We start from the raw sequence: 18,320 nt of genomic DNA, 5'->3' as shown, positions 1-18,320 counted from the left end.
TGAAAAACACTAACAAAATAAGTGTTGGCCTGGTGGAAGATTAACTGGAACTTTTATACACTGGAGCCAGGAATAAAATGGTATAGCCACTTGGGAAAACAATATAGAACTTTCTTAAAAAGTTAAACATCCATAACTGTACAATCTATTCATTCCACTCACAAGAAAAATGAAAACATATAACTACCTCACAATTCCACAAGTGCTCAAAACAGCTTTACTCATAATAACTCCAAGTTGGAAAAAACCCAATGTCCATCATCCAGTGAGTGGATAACAGAGCATAGTGTGTCCATCCATACAAGGTCTACTAGTCAGCAGTATTACTGAACTATATTGAACAATATCCAGCAAAAGAAATAAAGTACTGATATACAAAGCAGTTGGACTGATCTGAAAATCATTAGCCTAAGTGGAAGAACCAGACACAAAGAGGACGTGATGTATGCTTCCATTTATATAAAATGCAAACTATACCATAGTGATAGAAAGCAGAGCAGTGGTTGCCTGGGGCCAAGGGCAGATGGAGCTATTGATGTAAAGGAAAGGCATAATCTTCTAGGTCCTGGAAAAGTTCTGTAGTTTTTTTGTTTATAATTTAGGTGGTGATTTCTGGGATACATGCAACTGTCATAACTCATTGAATTGTGTGTTTTAAATGGATGTAGCTCACTACATAAATTATTTATAAATAAATTTTATAAGAAAAAATAGGACGGTCTTTATCATATGACTTCATAGCTGAAATCTATTTATTACTCAGTAACAACTTTAATTCAGTGGTTCTGTCTTCTGAAGCCATGCCTATAAAAGCATGAACAAAGAATATTTATTCCCCTACAAGATTTCCTTAAATATGTGAAAAGAGCCAGTTATTTCCTGAGTCTTTTCTTGTCTACATTATATACCCCTCCTCCTGGCCTTCTAGCCTGTTTCCTTAGATATTTTTTAGGTCCTAGGTTTCTTAACCTTCCTGTTTTCTCATCTTCAAACACGCTTTAGTTTGCCAACATTCCTTATAAAATGAATCATTCAAGAGTGAATGAAAGCCGGGCGTGGTGGCGCACATTTGTAATCCCAGCATTTGGGAGGTTAAGACAGGAGGATCGCAGTTTGCAGCCAGCCTCAGGTACTTAGTGAGGCCCTTTGCAACTCAGTGAGACCCTGTTTTAAAATAAAGAATAAAAATAGGGCTGTAGGTATATCTCGGAGGTAGAATGCCCCTGAGTTCCATCCCCAGTACTGCCAAAAAAAAAAAAAAAAAAAAAGTGAATACAATACTCTAGGTGTTATCTGTTAAGTCTTGTTTAAGGGAAGTAGTCTGGTTTGTAGAAACAGCAGTATAGAGTGATTTGAGTTCTCTGGCTCTGACGGTGGCTAGTGGGTTCAATTTACGCATACAAATCATTATAGATTATTCAGTATAATGAGAGAGCTGGAATTATTTATTTGGCCTAAGATAGTACTCACTTTTAGCATCCAGAAATTAAACATAGGTAACAAACTTCTAAGAAAACTTTTCAACTGGGAAATATAAATCAACTTAAATATGATGTTTACAAGTGACTGAGGCTAAAATTTTGTTTTTGTGACTTGAAAAGAATTGTTTAGCTTTTCATCAGATTTGCATTTGAAGGGGTATACCTTTTCCATTTGCATGTGGATCAGTACCACAAACTTTTGATGTTAGAGTTTTTCCAGTCACATGCTTTAGATGGATAAGAACAGACACATTTGATTTGGGCCAAAAGGCTGAGAAGTGATCCAGTCATGTGCTTTAGACCATGAAGATTTGTGACTTGTGATGCAGTCTTCTGAGTTGGAAAAAATCAAAACATATGGCAGCTCAGATGTTAGGTTGGGGGGAAATAAAATATTAAGAAATTTCAGAGCTGTTTAGAGGATGTTATGCTACATATATTTTTTATGTGATTTGTATATAGGAATATGTTGGGCAAGATGCCACTTGGGAGTTAAGTCAAAAGAAAAAAACCTTTTTTACATTTTAAGTCTGCTCCAGGTAACAGTAGATGTTGCCAGTAAAGTGGAAATTTGTTCAAAATCAGAGATTTTAAAAAATAACCTTTTTTAATTGTAACATTTAAACAACAACAAAAATCAGTGTTAATGTTTGTTCAAGGGAAATAGTGTGATTTCTAGAAAGAACTAGAAACCAGGCATAAGGAAGCTTAGGCAAAATCACTATATTAGATATCAAATATTCATGTCTAAGATATTTTCTGATTTAGGAAAAATTTCAGATAAATCTTACAAATGATACTTTTATCCTGTAAAATATGTTCAAATTCTTCAGTATTACAGCTGATAGCTTACAAAATAACATAGTCAGAACTTCCCCAGATGACTTCTACTGGAAGCATTTTTCCTAATGATTACTTGCTTATTCCTGCAAGTGTGGATGAAACAGGAACTGTGAACATGGATTGTCCGCTTTGGCAGGATTTTTTTTTTTTTTTTGGTGGTACTGGGGGGGTAGAACCCAGGGGCTTTCTACTTCTGGGCTATACTCCCAGACCTATTTTATATTTTATTTGGAAACAGGGTTTCACTGAGTTGCACAGAGCCTCACTAAGTTGCTGAGGCTGGCTTCAAGCCTGTGCGATCCTCCTGTCTCAGCCTCCCAAATTCTGGGATTACAAATGTGCTCCACCACTGAACCTAGAGGCATTCTACCTCCAACTTACGCCCCCAGCCCGATTTTATTTTTTTTATTTGGAAATGGGGGTCTCACAATGTTTCTGAGAGCCTCACTGCATTGCTGAGGTTAGCTTTGAACCTGTGATCCTCCTGTCTCAGCCTCCCAAGTACTGGGATTACAAATATGTGCGACCACACCCAACTTTCATATTCATCAACCTCGTATTTTACTGTTTCCTGGACTTATAGAGATTTTATTTCATAGCAGTCTCCTTGTATTTTCTTAAATTCTTAGCCTTTACCTGTTGGGATGTATTTCTAGTCAGAACACTTTTACTTAGACTTGCTTTAGCCCACACTGCTCTATTTACTAGTGGAAGGACAATATTCCTTCTGCTTGACTATATAATCCATTCTTTATCCAGTTGGTTCTACTCCATTTTCCTCCCTTCTCCATAATCCACACACATGCCAGGTATGGTGGTATATGCCAGTAATCCCAGCTACTAGGGAGGCTGAAGCAGGAAGACTGCAAATTTGAAGCCATCCTGGGCAACTTAGTGAGTCCCTGTCACAAATAAAAAAATAGAAAGGGGTGGGATACAGTTCAGTGATAGAGCAGCCCTAGATTCAATCTCCATTGTTACAAACTAATAAACCAACCTTCAGGGCTGAGGGATGTAGCTCAGTGGTAGAGTACTTGCCTAGCATGTGTGAGGCCCTGGGTGGATCCCTAATACTATATAAAAAAGTTTATAATATAATATACAATCAATCTACTCATTCATTCACTCAGACATGCATGCACACCGTTTAGATGAATTTTCATTTTTCCTTATATTCCTTATTTTCCTTATTTTTCCTTATATTTTTTCCTTATATTCCTTCTATTTCCTTATTTTCCATGCTTATAAACTGTAGAGTGTTATATCAATTCTTTGGATAACACTAGTGTTTCCTAGTCCACTAATCTGAGTTAGGCAAAGCAAGGTCACAATAGAGTAACTCTTTTCCCACCCAAGACAATGAAACAAATAATTACCCTGAGACGAGGCTCCCTAGTTGTTGGAATTCTGGCTTCTCAGACACTTCCCACCAAAGTTTCCCAGCCAACAACTAGAGGAAGAGACTCAGTGAACTCCTGGCTTTGACAATCTGTCTGTTAATCATCATAAATTGCATGCATTTTTCATAAGCCAGGCTCACCTTCCTAAGCTGATTTCATAGTTCCCACTCCCAGAGCTGCCATTGTACCCAGGGTGACAGTTGATCTGCCTATAGCATCACCTCTGTCTAGCAATGTGGTTTTTGATGGTAACACTTCTCTCCTATGCAGGAGCCGTGACTTTGGGTGGCTCAGTGGGGACAGGTGCAGGGAACAGTCTGGAAGTATCATTTAAATGTTTCTCTACAGCTTCATACTTGGTTGGCTGGTTCTTGGTTGTGAATGCATCTTCCTTAGCTCGCCTAGCTCTTTTAGGGGGCCTAACCTCAGCACTGAGATGCTTTTATTGTTTGTGCATTTCAAAATGCTCATGTTCCCTGGAGAAAGGTACCCCGTGGCCTGCAGACTGGTTGGAGCTGTGAACATCCAGAATTTCTAAATAACATCTTCAGATTTAGTCCCTTCCCTTCTCTGGTGATTATTTGATGGTGTCAGTTGTGAGAAAATGGATGTGTCTATTTTCCTTGTGGTGGCTGTAGACTCTGGGCAGACATGGATACAACATTCTCAACATAGTTCCAAGGATAACCCCAAAAGTGCAAATATATACTATTATATGCACTGTGTTTTCTCAACGCTCTGACAAAATTAAACATGAGATAATTCATGATTGAAAGCATCCTAATTCACTATATATCACGAATGAATAATGATCTGCCAGTTTCAATAGCCTCCCTCACCACCATCCTCTCTCCTTCCTGGAAAGGATTATAGGCAAATAGATTATTCCTGCTTCTTCATGACATTTTAAAAATTTCTGTTAACTCTGTTTATAATCAGTCCAGTGTCATAACTAGTTATCTGTAATATGGCAAGATCTCTTAATTAACTGCAAAATTATATTGCCTTTAGAAACTATCTTATTTCTAAATAACATATATATATATAGTATAATTTATATCACTACAAGATCCTGTCAATTATTTTTGATCCTGAGATAAAACACAAAACAAAAATGCCACTTTTAAACATCTATTTTATTCTCTGATTCCTGACATTTAAATGCCTTAAAATGTCTTTCAGTGGCTTTTAAAAGTTACTTCAAATAATCTTTTTACAGATATAATATGTTCCATGTTTCATTAAGACAATCTTATAGTAAGAATAAAATATTCTGAATGCCAGAATCCTGATTATAATAGTCAGGTAAGGTCTACCTCATTCTGATATGAACCATCTGAAGGAACACGTTAATTCCCATGTATCCAAGAACTTTACTAATAATGGAGAAAAAAATTTCTAAAAATGGTCAACCTGGTACACTGTGCAGTAAGAAGTGGGTAGTTTACTACACGGACCTAAATACAACCGACCACAGAGCAGACACACTGGTTACCAGTCTTCACTTACTTTTGAAGGAGCTAGAAATGTTTCTTAATCAGGAAACGACTTTATTTCCCCTAATTGACCTTAATCTTCCTGGGCTATTTGTTTCTTACTTCAGGGTTTCTTACTACATTTTGGACTCTACTTATACAATCAAGCACAAAGAACAAACATGGAATACTGAATCTTTATTAGCTGATTTGCAATGCACTTTTCCTGTCTGCAGCCATGAGACTCTTTAGTTCTGGATCTAATTGGAGAAGCCCATCTGGCAGTCCTTTTAGGAACAACATCCTTGACTTTGGAGATCAGAAGATATTTTATTTATTTATTTATTTATTTATTGCGGATTTGGGGGTGCAGAAGATATTTTAAATTCACTTGGAGAGAGGAGTAAAAGTCATTAAAAATCCTATTTTGCACCTTAAACTTAAAGAATTATTTTCTTTTTTTTTCTTTTAAATTTTTTTATTGGTGCATTATATTCATACAACATATTGGGGTAAAAAACTTGTGTGGACAAACATGTACTCATCGCTGATTTAACCCCTACCCAATTCCCACCCCATTCCCTCCCCGCCCCTCCCTCCCTTGCTTGGCTTAGTGATTGACTTCGATATGTTGAAGTACATTGTGTGTTTTAGAGATTTTCCTCTTCCCCCCTCCTTTCTCCTCCTTCAGGTTGTCTTGTTTGCTCCTCTATAGGATTTCCTTTTTCATCTAGAGTTCCTCCTATGACCCATTTCTCCCTAGCTCATATATTAGGGAAAGCATCTGATTTCTTTTTTGTGACTGACTAATCTCATTTAGCATAATGTCCTCCAGTTCCATCCATTTCCCTGAAAATGATGTAATTGAGGTTTTTTTTTAATGGCTGTGTAAAATCCCATTGTGTACATATCCCACAGTTTTGTAATCCATTCATCTGTTGATGGACATCTTGGCTCATTCCATAGTTTGGCTATGGTGAATTGTGCAGCTATGAACATAGATACACATGTATTAGTGTGGTAGTTTGGTTTACTTTCTTTTGGGTAGATACCCAACAGTGGTATTGCTGGATCAAATGGTAGATTTGTTCCCATTCTTCTGAGGATTCTCCATACTGTTTTCCAAAGTGTTTGCACTAATTTGTAATCCCACCAACAATGTCTTAGAGTTCCGACTTCTCCACATCCTCACCAGCATTTATTGTTATTTGTGTTTTGAATGATTACCATTCTAGTTGGAGTTAGGTGAAATCTCAGGGTAGTTTTGATTTGCATCTCTCTGATTGCCAATGATGTTGAGCATTTTTTTCATACATTTATTGGCTATTTGAATTTCTTCTTTCATGAAGTGTCTATTTAGTTCTCTTGCCCATTTTGTTATTGGATGCTTTGTTTTCTTAGTGTTGAGTTTCTTGAGTTCTCTGTATATTCTAGATATTAGTCCTGTATTGGTGGTGTAGGTGGCAAAAATCTTCTCCCATTCTGTTGGCTCTCGATTGAGGTTCTTGACAGTCTCCTTTGCTGAACAGAAGCTCTTCAGTTTCATGCAATCCCACGTATTGATTCACCTTTTAATTTGTTGTGCCTTTGGGGTCTTGTTGAGAAAGTGTTTATCTGTGCCTATGTGTTGCAGTGTAGTCCAAGATTATAATGCAGGCAGATATGGTATCTGGCGAGGTCTTCCTCCAAACTCTCCTCTATCCTCACATGGTGGAGTCAAAAAGCAAGCTTGGTGTCTAGCCTCTTCCTATGATGGCACTAATCTATTCATGTAGGTCCTGCCTCAAGAACTATATTGCCTCCCAAAGTTTCCATATTGAAAAGGAATTAAATTTCAACATATGAATTTCAAAAGACTGGAGGATTCACAAGCATTCAGTTCCTAACAGATGCATCATCTTTTGCTAAGATAGTTGCCTCTGTTAAGTATATGGGGTCCATCTTTGAGAGGATGGTAATTGAGCTTTCTGATATGAGTAATTTATGAGGACAAGTGGTAATAATTTGCCCCATACATAGACTTGGTGAGTTTTAGTTTATCACTATTGAAATAATTCATTTATCAAAATCCTAGAATGATTTTATATTCTAGGAAAGAGAATAATTAATATTCCTGAACATTTATCATATGCTAGGACTATTACAAATGTTTTATTTAACTCTTGCAAGAATCTCGTGATAGGAATCCTTCGTGTTATTGAGGGTCAAACTAAGACTTAGAAGTTTGAGCTTTTCCGAGGTCACAAACAGTAGAATCACAGAGAGAAGAGCCAATAAGAATCGGGCAGTCAGACAGTAACATGTGGACCTGAGATGTGAGCGGTGGGAGTTTGCAAAAGAGAGGGTACAAATCTCTGCAAGAAAGACATCTTGATTGGTTGCTATTTTACCACATACAAAAAGTTTTCCTGTGAAAGCATTCCCTGCCAATCTTCAGAATTCAATTCTATTAAAGAAAATAAAAAGAGCAGTTTAATCTTCAGAATTCAATTCTATTAAAGAAAATAAAAAGAGCAGTTTACTTTTACAGTTTATTGTGTGCATTTACAGCAAACTAACACACTGCCACTGTTTTTGTAATTTTTTTTTTTTTCTTTGTACTCGGGATGGGACCCAGGGGCATTCTACCTTGGAACTACACTCCTGGCCCTGTTTTTTATTCTTTATTTTGAAACAGGGTCTCACTGAGTTGCAAAGGGCCTCCCTAAGCAGCTGAGGCTTTCTGCAAACCCGGATCCTCCTGTCTCAGCCTACCAAATGCTGGGATTACAAGCGAGTGCCACCATGCCCAGCTTTCTTTTTTTCTGGTGATTACTGGAGATTGAACCTGGAGCATCCTACCTCTGAGATGTACCCAGCTCTATTTAATTTTGAAACAGATTCTAAGTTGGCAAGGGCCTCACTAAGTTGCTGAGGCTGGCTTGAATCTATGATCCTCCTGTCTAAGCTTCCCAAGTACTGAGATTGCAGTACTTGTGTCACCAGGCCTGGCTTTGTTTTTGTAAATTTTTATTAGTTAAGCAAATTTAAGTGTCATTGTGGGTTTCTTCAAACATTTATTTCTGAAATCTAATTTAATCTCTGAAATAAGTTTGTTAAGGTACTGGGTTGACTCAAGGCATTGTATCTCTGAGATACATCCCCAGCCCTGTTTTACTTTTTAATTTGAAGCAGGTTCTCACTAAGTTGCTGAGGCCTTGCCAAATTGCTGAGGCTGGCCCTGAATCTCTGATCCTCCAGTCTCAGCCTTTCAAGTACTGGGATTGCAAACATGCTCCACCATGCCCGGGTATAAAACACTATTTACTTATTTACGTATGTATGTATGTATGTATGTATGTATGTATGTATTTATTTATTTTGTGGTACTGAGGATTGAACCTAGGGTCATACTACCTCCGAGCTACACCCCCAGCCCGATATTCTGAAACAGGGGTCTCACTAAGTTGTTAAGGGCCTTGCTAAATTGCTGAGGCTGGCCGAGAACCTACAATCCTCGATCATTGGTTCTCCCAAGTACTGGGATCACAAGCGTGTGCCACCACGGTCCACACACTTTATATTTTATTTATTTATTTATTTATTTTGCAGTATTGGGGTTGGAACCCAGGGGCATTCTACCTCTGAGCTACACCCCCAGCCATATATATAATTTTTTTTATTATTCTTTATTTTGAAACAGGGTCTCACAGAGTTGCCAAGGGCCTCACTCAGTAGCTGAGGCTCTGCACGACTCTCCTGTCTCAGCCTTCCAAATCTAGAGTTACAAGCGGGCGCCCTCAGGCCCGGCACACCCTTTAGATAAGACCCTGGGCGTCCCAGTGTCCCAGAGCTGAGGGCTGGCTCACTCCTGCGAGAAAGGCAGGCTGGTGAGGGCTCCAAGAAGCGGGACTAGGTTAGGGGAGAGCTATCATTCGGTGGACTCTGAACACTCTAATTAAGACTTTATTTAATGAGAATTGGCACAGTACCTGGGGAGTGGTATCTCAAAACTAACCAGAAACTACTAGAGAAAGAGAGAAAAAAGGAGAGCGCAGAGGGCCCGGCGCAGGGGGCGGCGATCCGCCGCGCGGAGCTCGGCTGGTCTGGGCTGGGGTCCTCGCGCGGGAATCGGCGCTCGGCTCGGCGGGGCTGCGCGGGGCGGGGCGACGCCGCGGATCTCCGGGCGGGAGGCCTTGGCGGCGGCGGGGCGGAAACAGCGGCGGCGGCGGGGCCCCCCTCGGGGAAGCTTGGAGGAGTCCCTGGACAACCCAGGAGTCTCTTCCCTCGGTTATCCCTTACGTCACATTCCCTGCGTGTTTGGTTTCCTATGAATTTCTGTACTTTGGACATAAGTATGTTTTTTTTAAGGTTTTTTTTTTTGTGTGTGTGTGTGTGGTACTGGGGATGGAACCCAGGGGCATTCTACCTCAGAGCTACACGCACAGCCCTAGTTTTTAGTCTTTATTTTGAAACAGTCTCACTGAGTTTCGAAAGGCCTTACTAAGTAGCTGAGGCTGGCCTCCAATCTGCGATCCTCCTCTCAGCCTCCCCAAGTACGGGGATTATAAGCGTGCGCCACCACACCCGGCCTGCCTTAAGATGTTCTATTAATTTCTGAGGTACTAATACTGTATAAAAGTGATCTGGTGAATTTTCATGTATTAAAACCGTTTTTAAAAAAAAACACACAGTTCTAAAACTAGACAGAGGGGTGGGACATGCCTTGAAATCTCAGTATTTGAGAGGCTGGGACAGGAGGTTTGCAGATAGGAGGACAGCTTCAGCAACCTGTTTCAAAACAGAACAGGGCTGTAGATAGAGCTTGGAGGTAGAATGTTCCTGGGTTCAACCCCCAGTATCACAAATAAAAACAAAACACTTTGTAAGCATATTTCTGAATGATGCTCTTTTGCCCTGTTATCCTAGCCTTCTATTTTTCATATAGGTAAATTGTTTGAAAGATTTGTAAAACCATACCGACTTGTTTTATTTTTTCCATTTCCTTTTGTTAATGTTTTTTAGCAAGTTGAGAAAAATAAAGAAGGCACTTAAACATGCAGAAGAAGGAAACCCAGTAATTGAAGCAGTGAAAAACCCCACAGTATTCTGGATCAGTAAGAACTGTCCTAAAGTATTTGTAGGTTTAACTTATCAATAGAGATATTTTTATCTCTTATCTTTCTTATCTCTAGAGATATCCAGGGAAACATTCCCCTCTCCCCCTGTCAGTCCTGCTTATATCTTTTTCTCCTATCAGGGGAGTGTCAGAATTGGAGAGTTATAATCTAACTTGGTAATGAGGATTTCTCCATGAGATGGTACTCATGTAATTTCTTCAGTTTTAATTTCTATTCTGAGGACAGATTTGTCTGTATTAACTATCATAGAAGAAATAGAAATGCAATTCGTGTTTTATGATTGTGCATCTGAGTTTACATACACATTGAATGTTCTACTATCTTTCAGAATTTAGGGGGAAAATGGGATGTAGTGTTAATGTGCATGGAGAAGTAATTGGAATGAGAATGGAGCAGTGTGTGCCTGTAAAATGGTGCTGTGGTCTCCTATCACATTTGAATCTTTGTTCACCCCTACATTTATATTATATTCCCAAGTGGTCAGTGCTGAACATTTTTATTCTTTGCATTTAGGTAATATCTCTGAATGTAAAAAAAAAAATCTTCAAAAAAGAAATATAGGCATATGTACACATATATACTATGTAATATAAATGTAAATATGCACATATGTGTTAAGCTTGTCAATTTTTTGAGTTTGGAAAAGTTCAACCACATGAAAAGATAAACTATTGTAATTAATCTACATTTACCTGTTACATAGCTTTAGCAATTATCAATCTACCACTAGCATTGTTTCATCAGTACTCATCCATCTATCTGTCTATCCATCTGTCCATGATACTAAGCATTTAATCCAGGGGCATTCTACCACTGAGCTATACCCTAGCCCTTTTTATTTTTTATTTCTTTACTTTTGTGTGTGTGGGGGGGTGCTGGAGCTTGAACCCAGGGGCATTCTACCTCTGAACTACATCTCCCCCAAGCCCGATTTTTTTTTTTTATTATTTTTAAGCAGGGTCTCACTAAATTGCAGATGGCCTCAGTAAGTAACTTAGGCTGGCCGTAAACTTGTGATCCTCCTGTCTCAGCCTCCCAAGTACTGAGATTATAAGCATGTGCCACCATGCACATTTTGTTTTGTATCTTTTTCAAACAGGGTCTTGCTAAGGTGCTCGACTAGAACCTATGATCACTTCTATCTCAGCCTCCCAAGTACTGGGATTACAGGCATGCACCACTGTGCCTGGGTTAACTCTTCCTCTTTATTATGAAGCAAATTCCTGCATATGTACATAGTTACATTGTTAGAGATAAACACATTCAAACTGTAGCATCCTAACTCAGAAATAATGGTATGAACAAAAGTATGAAGGGCCCAAAAGGAGCAATGAGTTCTGCGTTGGGGAAGAAAAGTTCAGAGAAGTCTTTGAGGAAGATATGACATTTGACTTATTCTTCGAAGGATGGGCAAGGATTTGCCAGGTGGAGAATGGAGGAAAATATGTTCCAAGTATTGGTGCAGGGTGAGGAAAGACCACAAGTACGTGAATGAGTGGAGAACAGAGAATAATGTATTTGATATTGGGATGCTTTGGAAATCACAGATGAAGCTGGAAAAGTCATCTCATTATATTTTACCACATTTTGGGAAGTTAATAATTCTGGTTTACCTATTCAGAAATATTTTCTACATCTTTTTAAATAAAATATCAACTTCCTCTTTTTAAATAATTTTTTTTTTATTTTTTGAGGTACTGGTGATGGAACCCAGGGGCATTCTACCTCCAAGCTATACCCCCAGCCCTATTTTTTAGTTTTTATTTTGAAACAGTCTCACTGAGTTGCAAAAGGCCTCACTAAGTAGCTGAGGCGGTCCACGAACCAGGATCCTTTTGTCTCAGCCTCCCAAATGCTGGGATTACAAGCATGCACCACCACACTAACTGCCTTTTCTATATTTTGTAGATTTATGAAGTTCAGTTTTCAGCAATGCTCAAATCAAATGACTGCTTTTTTCCTATGGATAATTTATTTTTTGAAAATCTAGATGATGTTGAAAAGTAAGTGTGCTGTAAAGAATGATAATATGGTATATTATTTTAAAGTTTTTAGAATTTGGGGGAGTTTTAGTTTTCTCCCAGATAAATATACAAATAATCAACAGAATGTTGTTTCAGTTATATACTTAGAAGACATGGAATTCAAATATATAGGAATAAGTAAAGTTTAGCATCTTGAATGTTTTAATTTTGCAATTTAAAATATAGAATAGGCTCTTGCCTGTTTGATTTCTATTTATTTGTATTTCTGGTTTTTCAAATTATTTTTGCCTGGGAGTAATGATCAAAGAGTAGCTAGGATAAGAAGTGATAGTACCTTTTGGAAACAGACCAAATGTGGTAGGCAAATGCAATAGAAGTAGGAAATAGGGATGGAAATAAAGATATGGGAATAAAGACAAGAACAGTGAGTAGGTAGTCTGTTTATGATTTTTATGAATTTGCACATACGGATTGATCTTAGTTCTGAATATCCTCTGTATTTGTTCTACTGTATTATCCTGTATTAATGAAACATTTGTTTATTCTTTCGTTAATTTAAGCATTAATTCAAATATTAATATTAACTGGTGAGATATAACAAGAATGAAACAAAATTTTACCTCAAAAATTTACAATCTAATTGAGGTTAAATATACATCAGAAGGTCAATAATAAATAATATGACAATGTCAGTCATGATCCATACTGGGATACTTTTGAGAATAAAAGAGTAGATCCACCTGGGCAATAGGACTTAATCAGAACTGGCCCAGGGAAATTTTGGAACATATAGTTGTTCTTCTAATGACACACACACACACACACATCCAAAGCAAATGATTAGCATATGTTCATGCAATAAATTTTCAGATTTGGAAGGAAGATCATCTTGGGCTCAGAGGTCAGACTTTATGGTAGTGGGGAGAGGCCTCTGGAGGCTTTGAAAGATTTGATAATTCTTTTGACAGAGATAAAATAGGCATTTGAAGGTAGAGTGTTACAGAGAGGAAGACAGTTCACAGTACTTTTAAGAGATAGTGTATCGAAGTTTTCTGGAGTAGTTGATTCATAAAAGAAAAGCAATGGGACATAAAGTTAAAAAAGTAGTTGAAGATAGACTGTGGTAGATGTTAAATGCCAGAATAATAATCATGGATGTAAATCTCTATTTTAAAAGCCATGGATTAAATAAACAACCATATCCTGAAAAAAATATATAAGCATTGTTCTAAATACTGCTGATGAAAATGGGAACAGAAACAATGCCCTTAGATGGTACAGCCTATAGGCATTATCAGATTTATTTGGCTATTTCTATCTTTTATCTAACTGTGTGTGCACGCGTGCACGCGCACACACAGACAGACAAACACACTCTACAGTGAGGGCTCTGAGAAATATAGGTTCATTCTGTAAGAAGAGAGAAAGGAGAAAATCTCTGAGAACCTATGGAGATTTCTTAGGAAAGGTAGGATTTTAGCTGAGCTTTAAATAAATATAAAATAGCCGGGCGTGGTGGTGCACGCTTGTAATCCCCGCGCTTGGGAGGCTGAGACAGGAGGATCGCACGGGTTCGAAGCCAGCCTCAGCTACTTAGTGAGGCTCTCAGCAACTTAGTGAGACTCTGATTCCAAATAAAATATAAAAAAGGTCTGGGAGTATAGCCCGGAGGTAGAAAGCCTCTGGGTTCCACCCCCAGTACCACCAAAAATAAATAAATAAATAAAAATAAATAAATAAATAAAAAAGCTCTAGAATTCCATCTGGCATGTGCTACTTAGTAATCATAGCTGTTGGATGGCTTAATGAATGAATAAAATAGTAGCACTTCTATAGGTGGATGTGGGGTGAGGCAAGGCCCAGGGGCAAGCAGAATAAAGGAAATTGCTTTGAACAAAGATAAGGAGGTACAGAATATATCATCTATTTGGTATTGTGTTAGTTTTTGTCACTGTGACAAAATACCTAATATAAATACCTTATGAGGTGGAAAGTTTGTCTCATAGTTTTAGGGGGTTCAGTCCATGGACAGTTGGCCCATTGCTTTTGGGCCTGTGGAAAGGGAGTACATCATAGTGGGAGCACATGTTAGAGGAAGCCCTGGAATTCAACTGGAAGGCAAAGAGAGATAGGAAGGGGCCAGGGACCCAGTATGTCTTTCAAGGGCTTATCCTGAATGAGCTAAGTTCTTCCCACTAGGTCCTACCTCTTAAATGTTTCACCATCTCCAAATAGTGTCACAGACTGACAAGCAAGCCTTTTAACACATGGGTCTTTGGGGAACACTTATATCAAGAACATGGCAGATATACAATAAACAGTTCGGTTTGGCCTAGACTGAAAGGTATGTGACTGAAAGGATTAACACTGGAAGATGGTCTAAGCCACCTTAGAAGTTTGGCATTATCTGCAAGGTACTAAAAATTTTTGAATGGAGTAGCACAGTGAAAACAATTCCAAATTAATGTGGTAGGAATGTGTGAAATATATTAAGAGAAATCCTGGAGGCAGTAAAGGCAGTTACTATTGTTTTCAGTCAGACATGAGTTAATTCAAACCTTGATTATAATAGTAACAGTGCAGATCCAAAGAAATGGTGAATTTTTGTTGTTGTTGTGGCTCTGGGGGTAGAACCCAGGGGCATTCGATCTCTGAGCTACACCCCCTGCCCTATTTTTTATTCTTTATTTTGAAACTGGGTCTCACTGAGTTGCAGAGGGCCTCACTAGGTAGCTGAGGCTGTCCGTGAACCACGATCCTCCGTTCTCAGCCTCCCGAATGCTGGGATTACAAGCGTGCGCCGCCATGCCCAGCTAGAAATGGTGAATTTAAGAAGCATTCAAAGGGTGATGCAGAAATATTCCATATGTGTCTGTATAGAGTGAGTAAAAAAAGATTATGTTATGGTTCAGATTTTGTTGACTGGGAGAGTGATAGCCCTTCTAGAAAAAAATGGGGAAATCATAAGGAAGATTTAATTTTAAGAGGAGGTTGACTAGTAGAGCTAGATGTATATTTCCTGTATCTCATCCTCTTTCATGGATTTCTTGAATAGTTCCTGTACAGAAAAGAGTTAACACAGCAGGCCTAACTACTATCCTTGAAAAGGCCTACTTGCAAGTTTGGCCTTTGGCTGTAGTCTGAGAACTGATTTCAGGAAGGTTCCCACCATTAACTGATAACACTGGTGCACTGTGCATAAACTGTTTATACAAATAATATGGTTTATGTTGGATACCTGCTTTTTTTTCTGGTATTCTGGAATTTATGTGCCAGATGGGATGCTTACATGATTAGTCCTTAGTAAACCCTGAGCATTGTGTCCCTAATGAGCTTCCTTTATTGGTAACATTTCATGTATGTTGTCACAGCTGGTTACTTAAAGAATTAAATGTGCCCTAAATAGCTATGATGATGCATGCTTGTAATCCCAGTACTTGGGAGACTAATACAGGAGGATGGAAGATTTGTCGCCAACCTCAGCTACTTAGTAAGGCCCTCTGCAATTTAGTGAGACCTTGTTTCAAAATAAAGAATAAAAAATAGAGCTGGAGGTGCAGCTCAGAGGTAGAATGCCTTTGAGTTCAATCCCCAGTACTACCTCAGCTACTTAGTGAGGCTCTCAGGAACTTAGCAAGACCCTGTTTCCAAATAAAAACATAAAATAGGTCTGGGAATGTACCCGGAGGTAGCAAGCCCCTGGGTTCCATCTCCAGTACCAAAAAAGAAAAAAGAAAAAAAAAGTGTCCTATGTAATTCTACTGGGAGACAACTCTTATAAGTTTATGGTTTTCTCAGGACTGCCCAATAGCTGGAAGTAGGAATATATGCTGAGTCCTGTAAGTCATCCTAGGGAATCATTGAACTGGGTATAATCATAGGGACCCTCTATTATAGTCCTAAATTCCAAATGCTCTGGAATATTATCTAAGTCTTTTAGACTTATTAGATAATGTGTTACAGATTTTTGATTTGGAAAATACGACTCTAGCAGCTAGAGAGGCAGAAAAGCAAAAGACTTAAGTATCTTACTTAATAGAACTTGACATGACAAATGAAGAAAAAAGAAATAATAAAATTCTTGGGATGCCAAATAGGCAATATATGTGGTGCTTTTTCTCAACTTTATTTCCTGTTACTTATCACTTATTTTTTGTCCTGATCAAGTAAATTTTGATTGGAAAAGAAACATCAGTTAAAAGAAGGAGCATCAGTTAACAGAATCACAGTTGAAAGATGAGGGATAAAGATGCCAAGAAAGTGGCAAAAATTATGCCAATTGCCATAGGCTTATAGATTGTCATTTTTAACTGGTTTCTTGGAATTTTTGAAGGTTGTACTATACCACGAATATTTGAGTTAGAACATTAATTTATAATAATATAGGAATACTTCAGAGTACCTGTAATGGTATATAATTTACCCATTTATCTATGATTATGAGTACTGTATGTAATAATTAGTCATATTTAATACTTAAAATTCTAAAGTTTGAAAATGAGTTACTACTTAAAAATATTGGAGTAGATTTAAGGTGCTTGTCTGTCATTTTGAGTTAGAGAAAACAAACTGGAATTATAACCATTATTTAGGTAGTGTATTTTATATAGCAGTATCATTAATCCCATGATACACAAGGGAAAAAAGTTGAGAACATTGCTGTGTAGAGATAAATCACAGTGGTGACAGAAAGTTTGTTTATAGAATAACTGTTTATCTAAGAGTCTATAGTTGAGTAATGTTTAGTAAATATGTAGTTTTTCTGTTAAGTCTTTGTTAACATATACCTATATTTTTACATTTTATATAGCTCTCCAGACAATGAAAAATCATTAGATTGGTTTCTCCCTCCTGCTCCCTTGATTTCAGAAATTCCAGCTACTCAGGAGTTAGAAGAAGAAATAGGAAGCCATAAACTGTTATGTAAGTTATTGCATATTTGTTGTGAAATCAAATTCATGAAGTTAATGTCAATATAAAAAATGTAATAGAATGTTAATGTATTAATTATTTCATTTTAATGGAATAAAATGAAAGCCAGAGACTTTTCTTATTTAAAATAGTGCTGCCAGGCATGGTGGCTCATGCTTGTAATCCCCGTGCTTGGGAGTCGGAGACCGGAGGATCGTGCAGGTTCAAAGCCAGCCGTGCTGGCTTAAGAGACCCTGTTTCCAAATTTTAAAAAATATAAAAATAGGTCTCGGAGTGTGTAGCCCGGAGGTAGAAGGGTTCCATCCCCAGTACCAACAACAACAACAACCAAATAGTGCTCATTAATCTTAAGATAATAAAACATTTACCTTCTCCATACACATACATAAGCATAGTACACAATTGTCTCAGTCAACATTCTCTCTGCTACAATTCATAACACTGACCACACAACTTAAAGGAAAGATTTATTTGCTCACAGTTTTTTGGAGATTTTGGGTTCAGTCCATGTGAGGCTAAAGTTTATGAATTTCAGGGCATGGGGGTCTTGGGGCATGGTGGTAGGAAGTATAGAGAAGGAGAGAACAAGGCTGTGCTCTCACATCATGAAGGCCAAAAGCCCAGAGAGAGCAAACCAGTAAAGGGGTCCTAAAACAGATAACCCCGAAGGCCACACTCCCAGGGACCCACCTTCCCCAGCTACCACCCACCTGCCTAGGTTACCTTATAGTAAATCCAAATGGATTCACATACTGACGAGATTACAATCCTTGTGACTTAATTACACCAACTCTGAACATTAGTACATGAGCTTTTCAGGGAACATTTTGTATCTAACGGTAACAACAATGTAGTATCACATACTTGTTCTACAGTTCTGTGAATATTTTTGTCTTTATTAAAACTCCTGTCACTACTGTTCAGTTTTTCCTTGTTCTTTACGAAAGGTAAAATTTAAGCCCTAATAAGTCTTCTAAACTCCTAAATTTCTCACAGATTCTTGAAAAATCTCTGTAAGGAAACTTAAAATTCTGTCATTCTGCTGAATATATTCCTTTATCATGATTTTAGATGCAGGATCACA

The 18,320-nt window shown here is 38.0% G+C and overlaps 1 protein-coding gene across 1 annotated transcript in view; it reads left to right on the top strand.

The window, feature by feature from the left end:
- Window positions 1–12,251: 12,251 nt before the first annotated feature.
- The window catches only part of HFM1 (helicase for meiosis 1), a gene marked incomplete at both ends in the record, with an annotated part of 98,544 nt that continues 92,475 nt past the window's right edge, over window positions 12,252–18,320 (top strand). Inside the window, 2 exons of the mRNA XM_080691749.1 lie at window positions 12,252–12,322; window positions 17,115–17,227. Coding sequence (XP_080547875.1) covers window positions 12,252–12,322; window positions 17,115–17,227 — 184 coding nt within the window. The remainder of the gene's footprint in view (window positions 12,323–17,114; window positions 17,228–18,320) is intronic.

The sequence above is a fragment of the Muscardinus avellanarius genome, assembly GCF_963383645.1.
Source record: "Muscardinus avellanarius genome assembly, chromosome: 3".
NCBI classification, from domain to species: Eukaryota; Metazoa; Chordata; class Mammalia; order Rodentia; family Gliridae; genus Muscardinus; species Muscardinus avellanarius.
The sequence above is the reverse complement of the archived record's forward strand: the minus strand, read 5'-3'. Positions and strand labels throughout refer to the sequence as shown.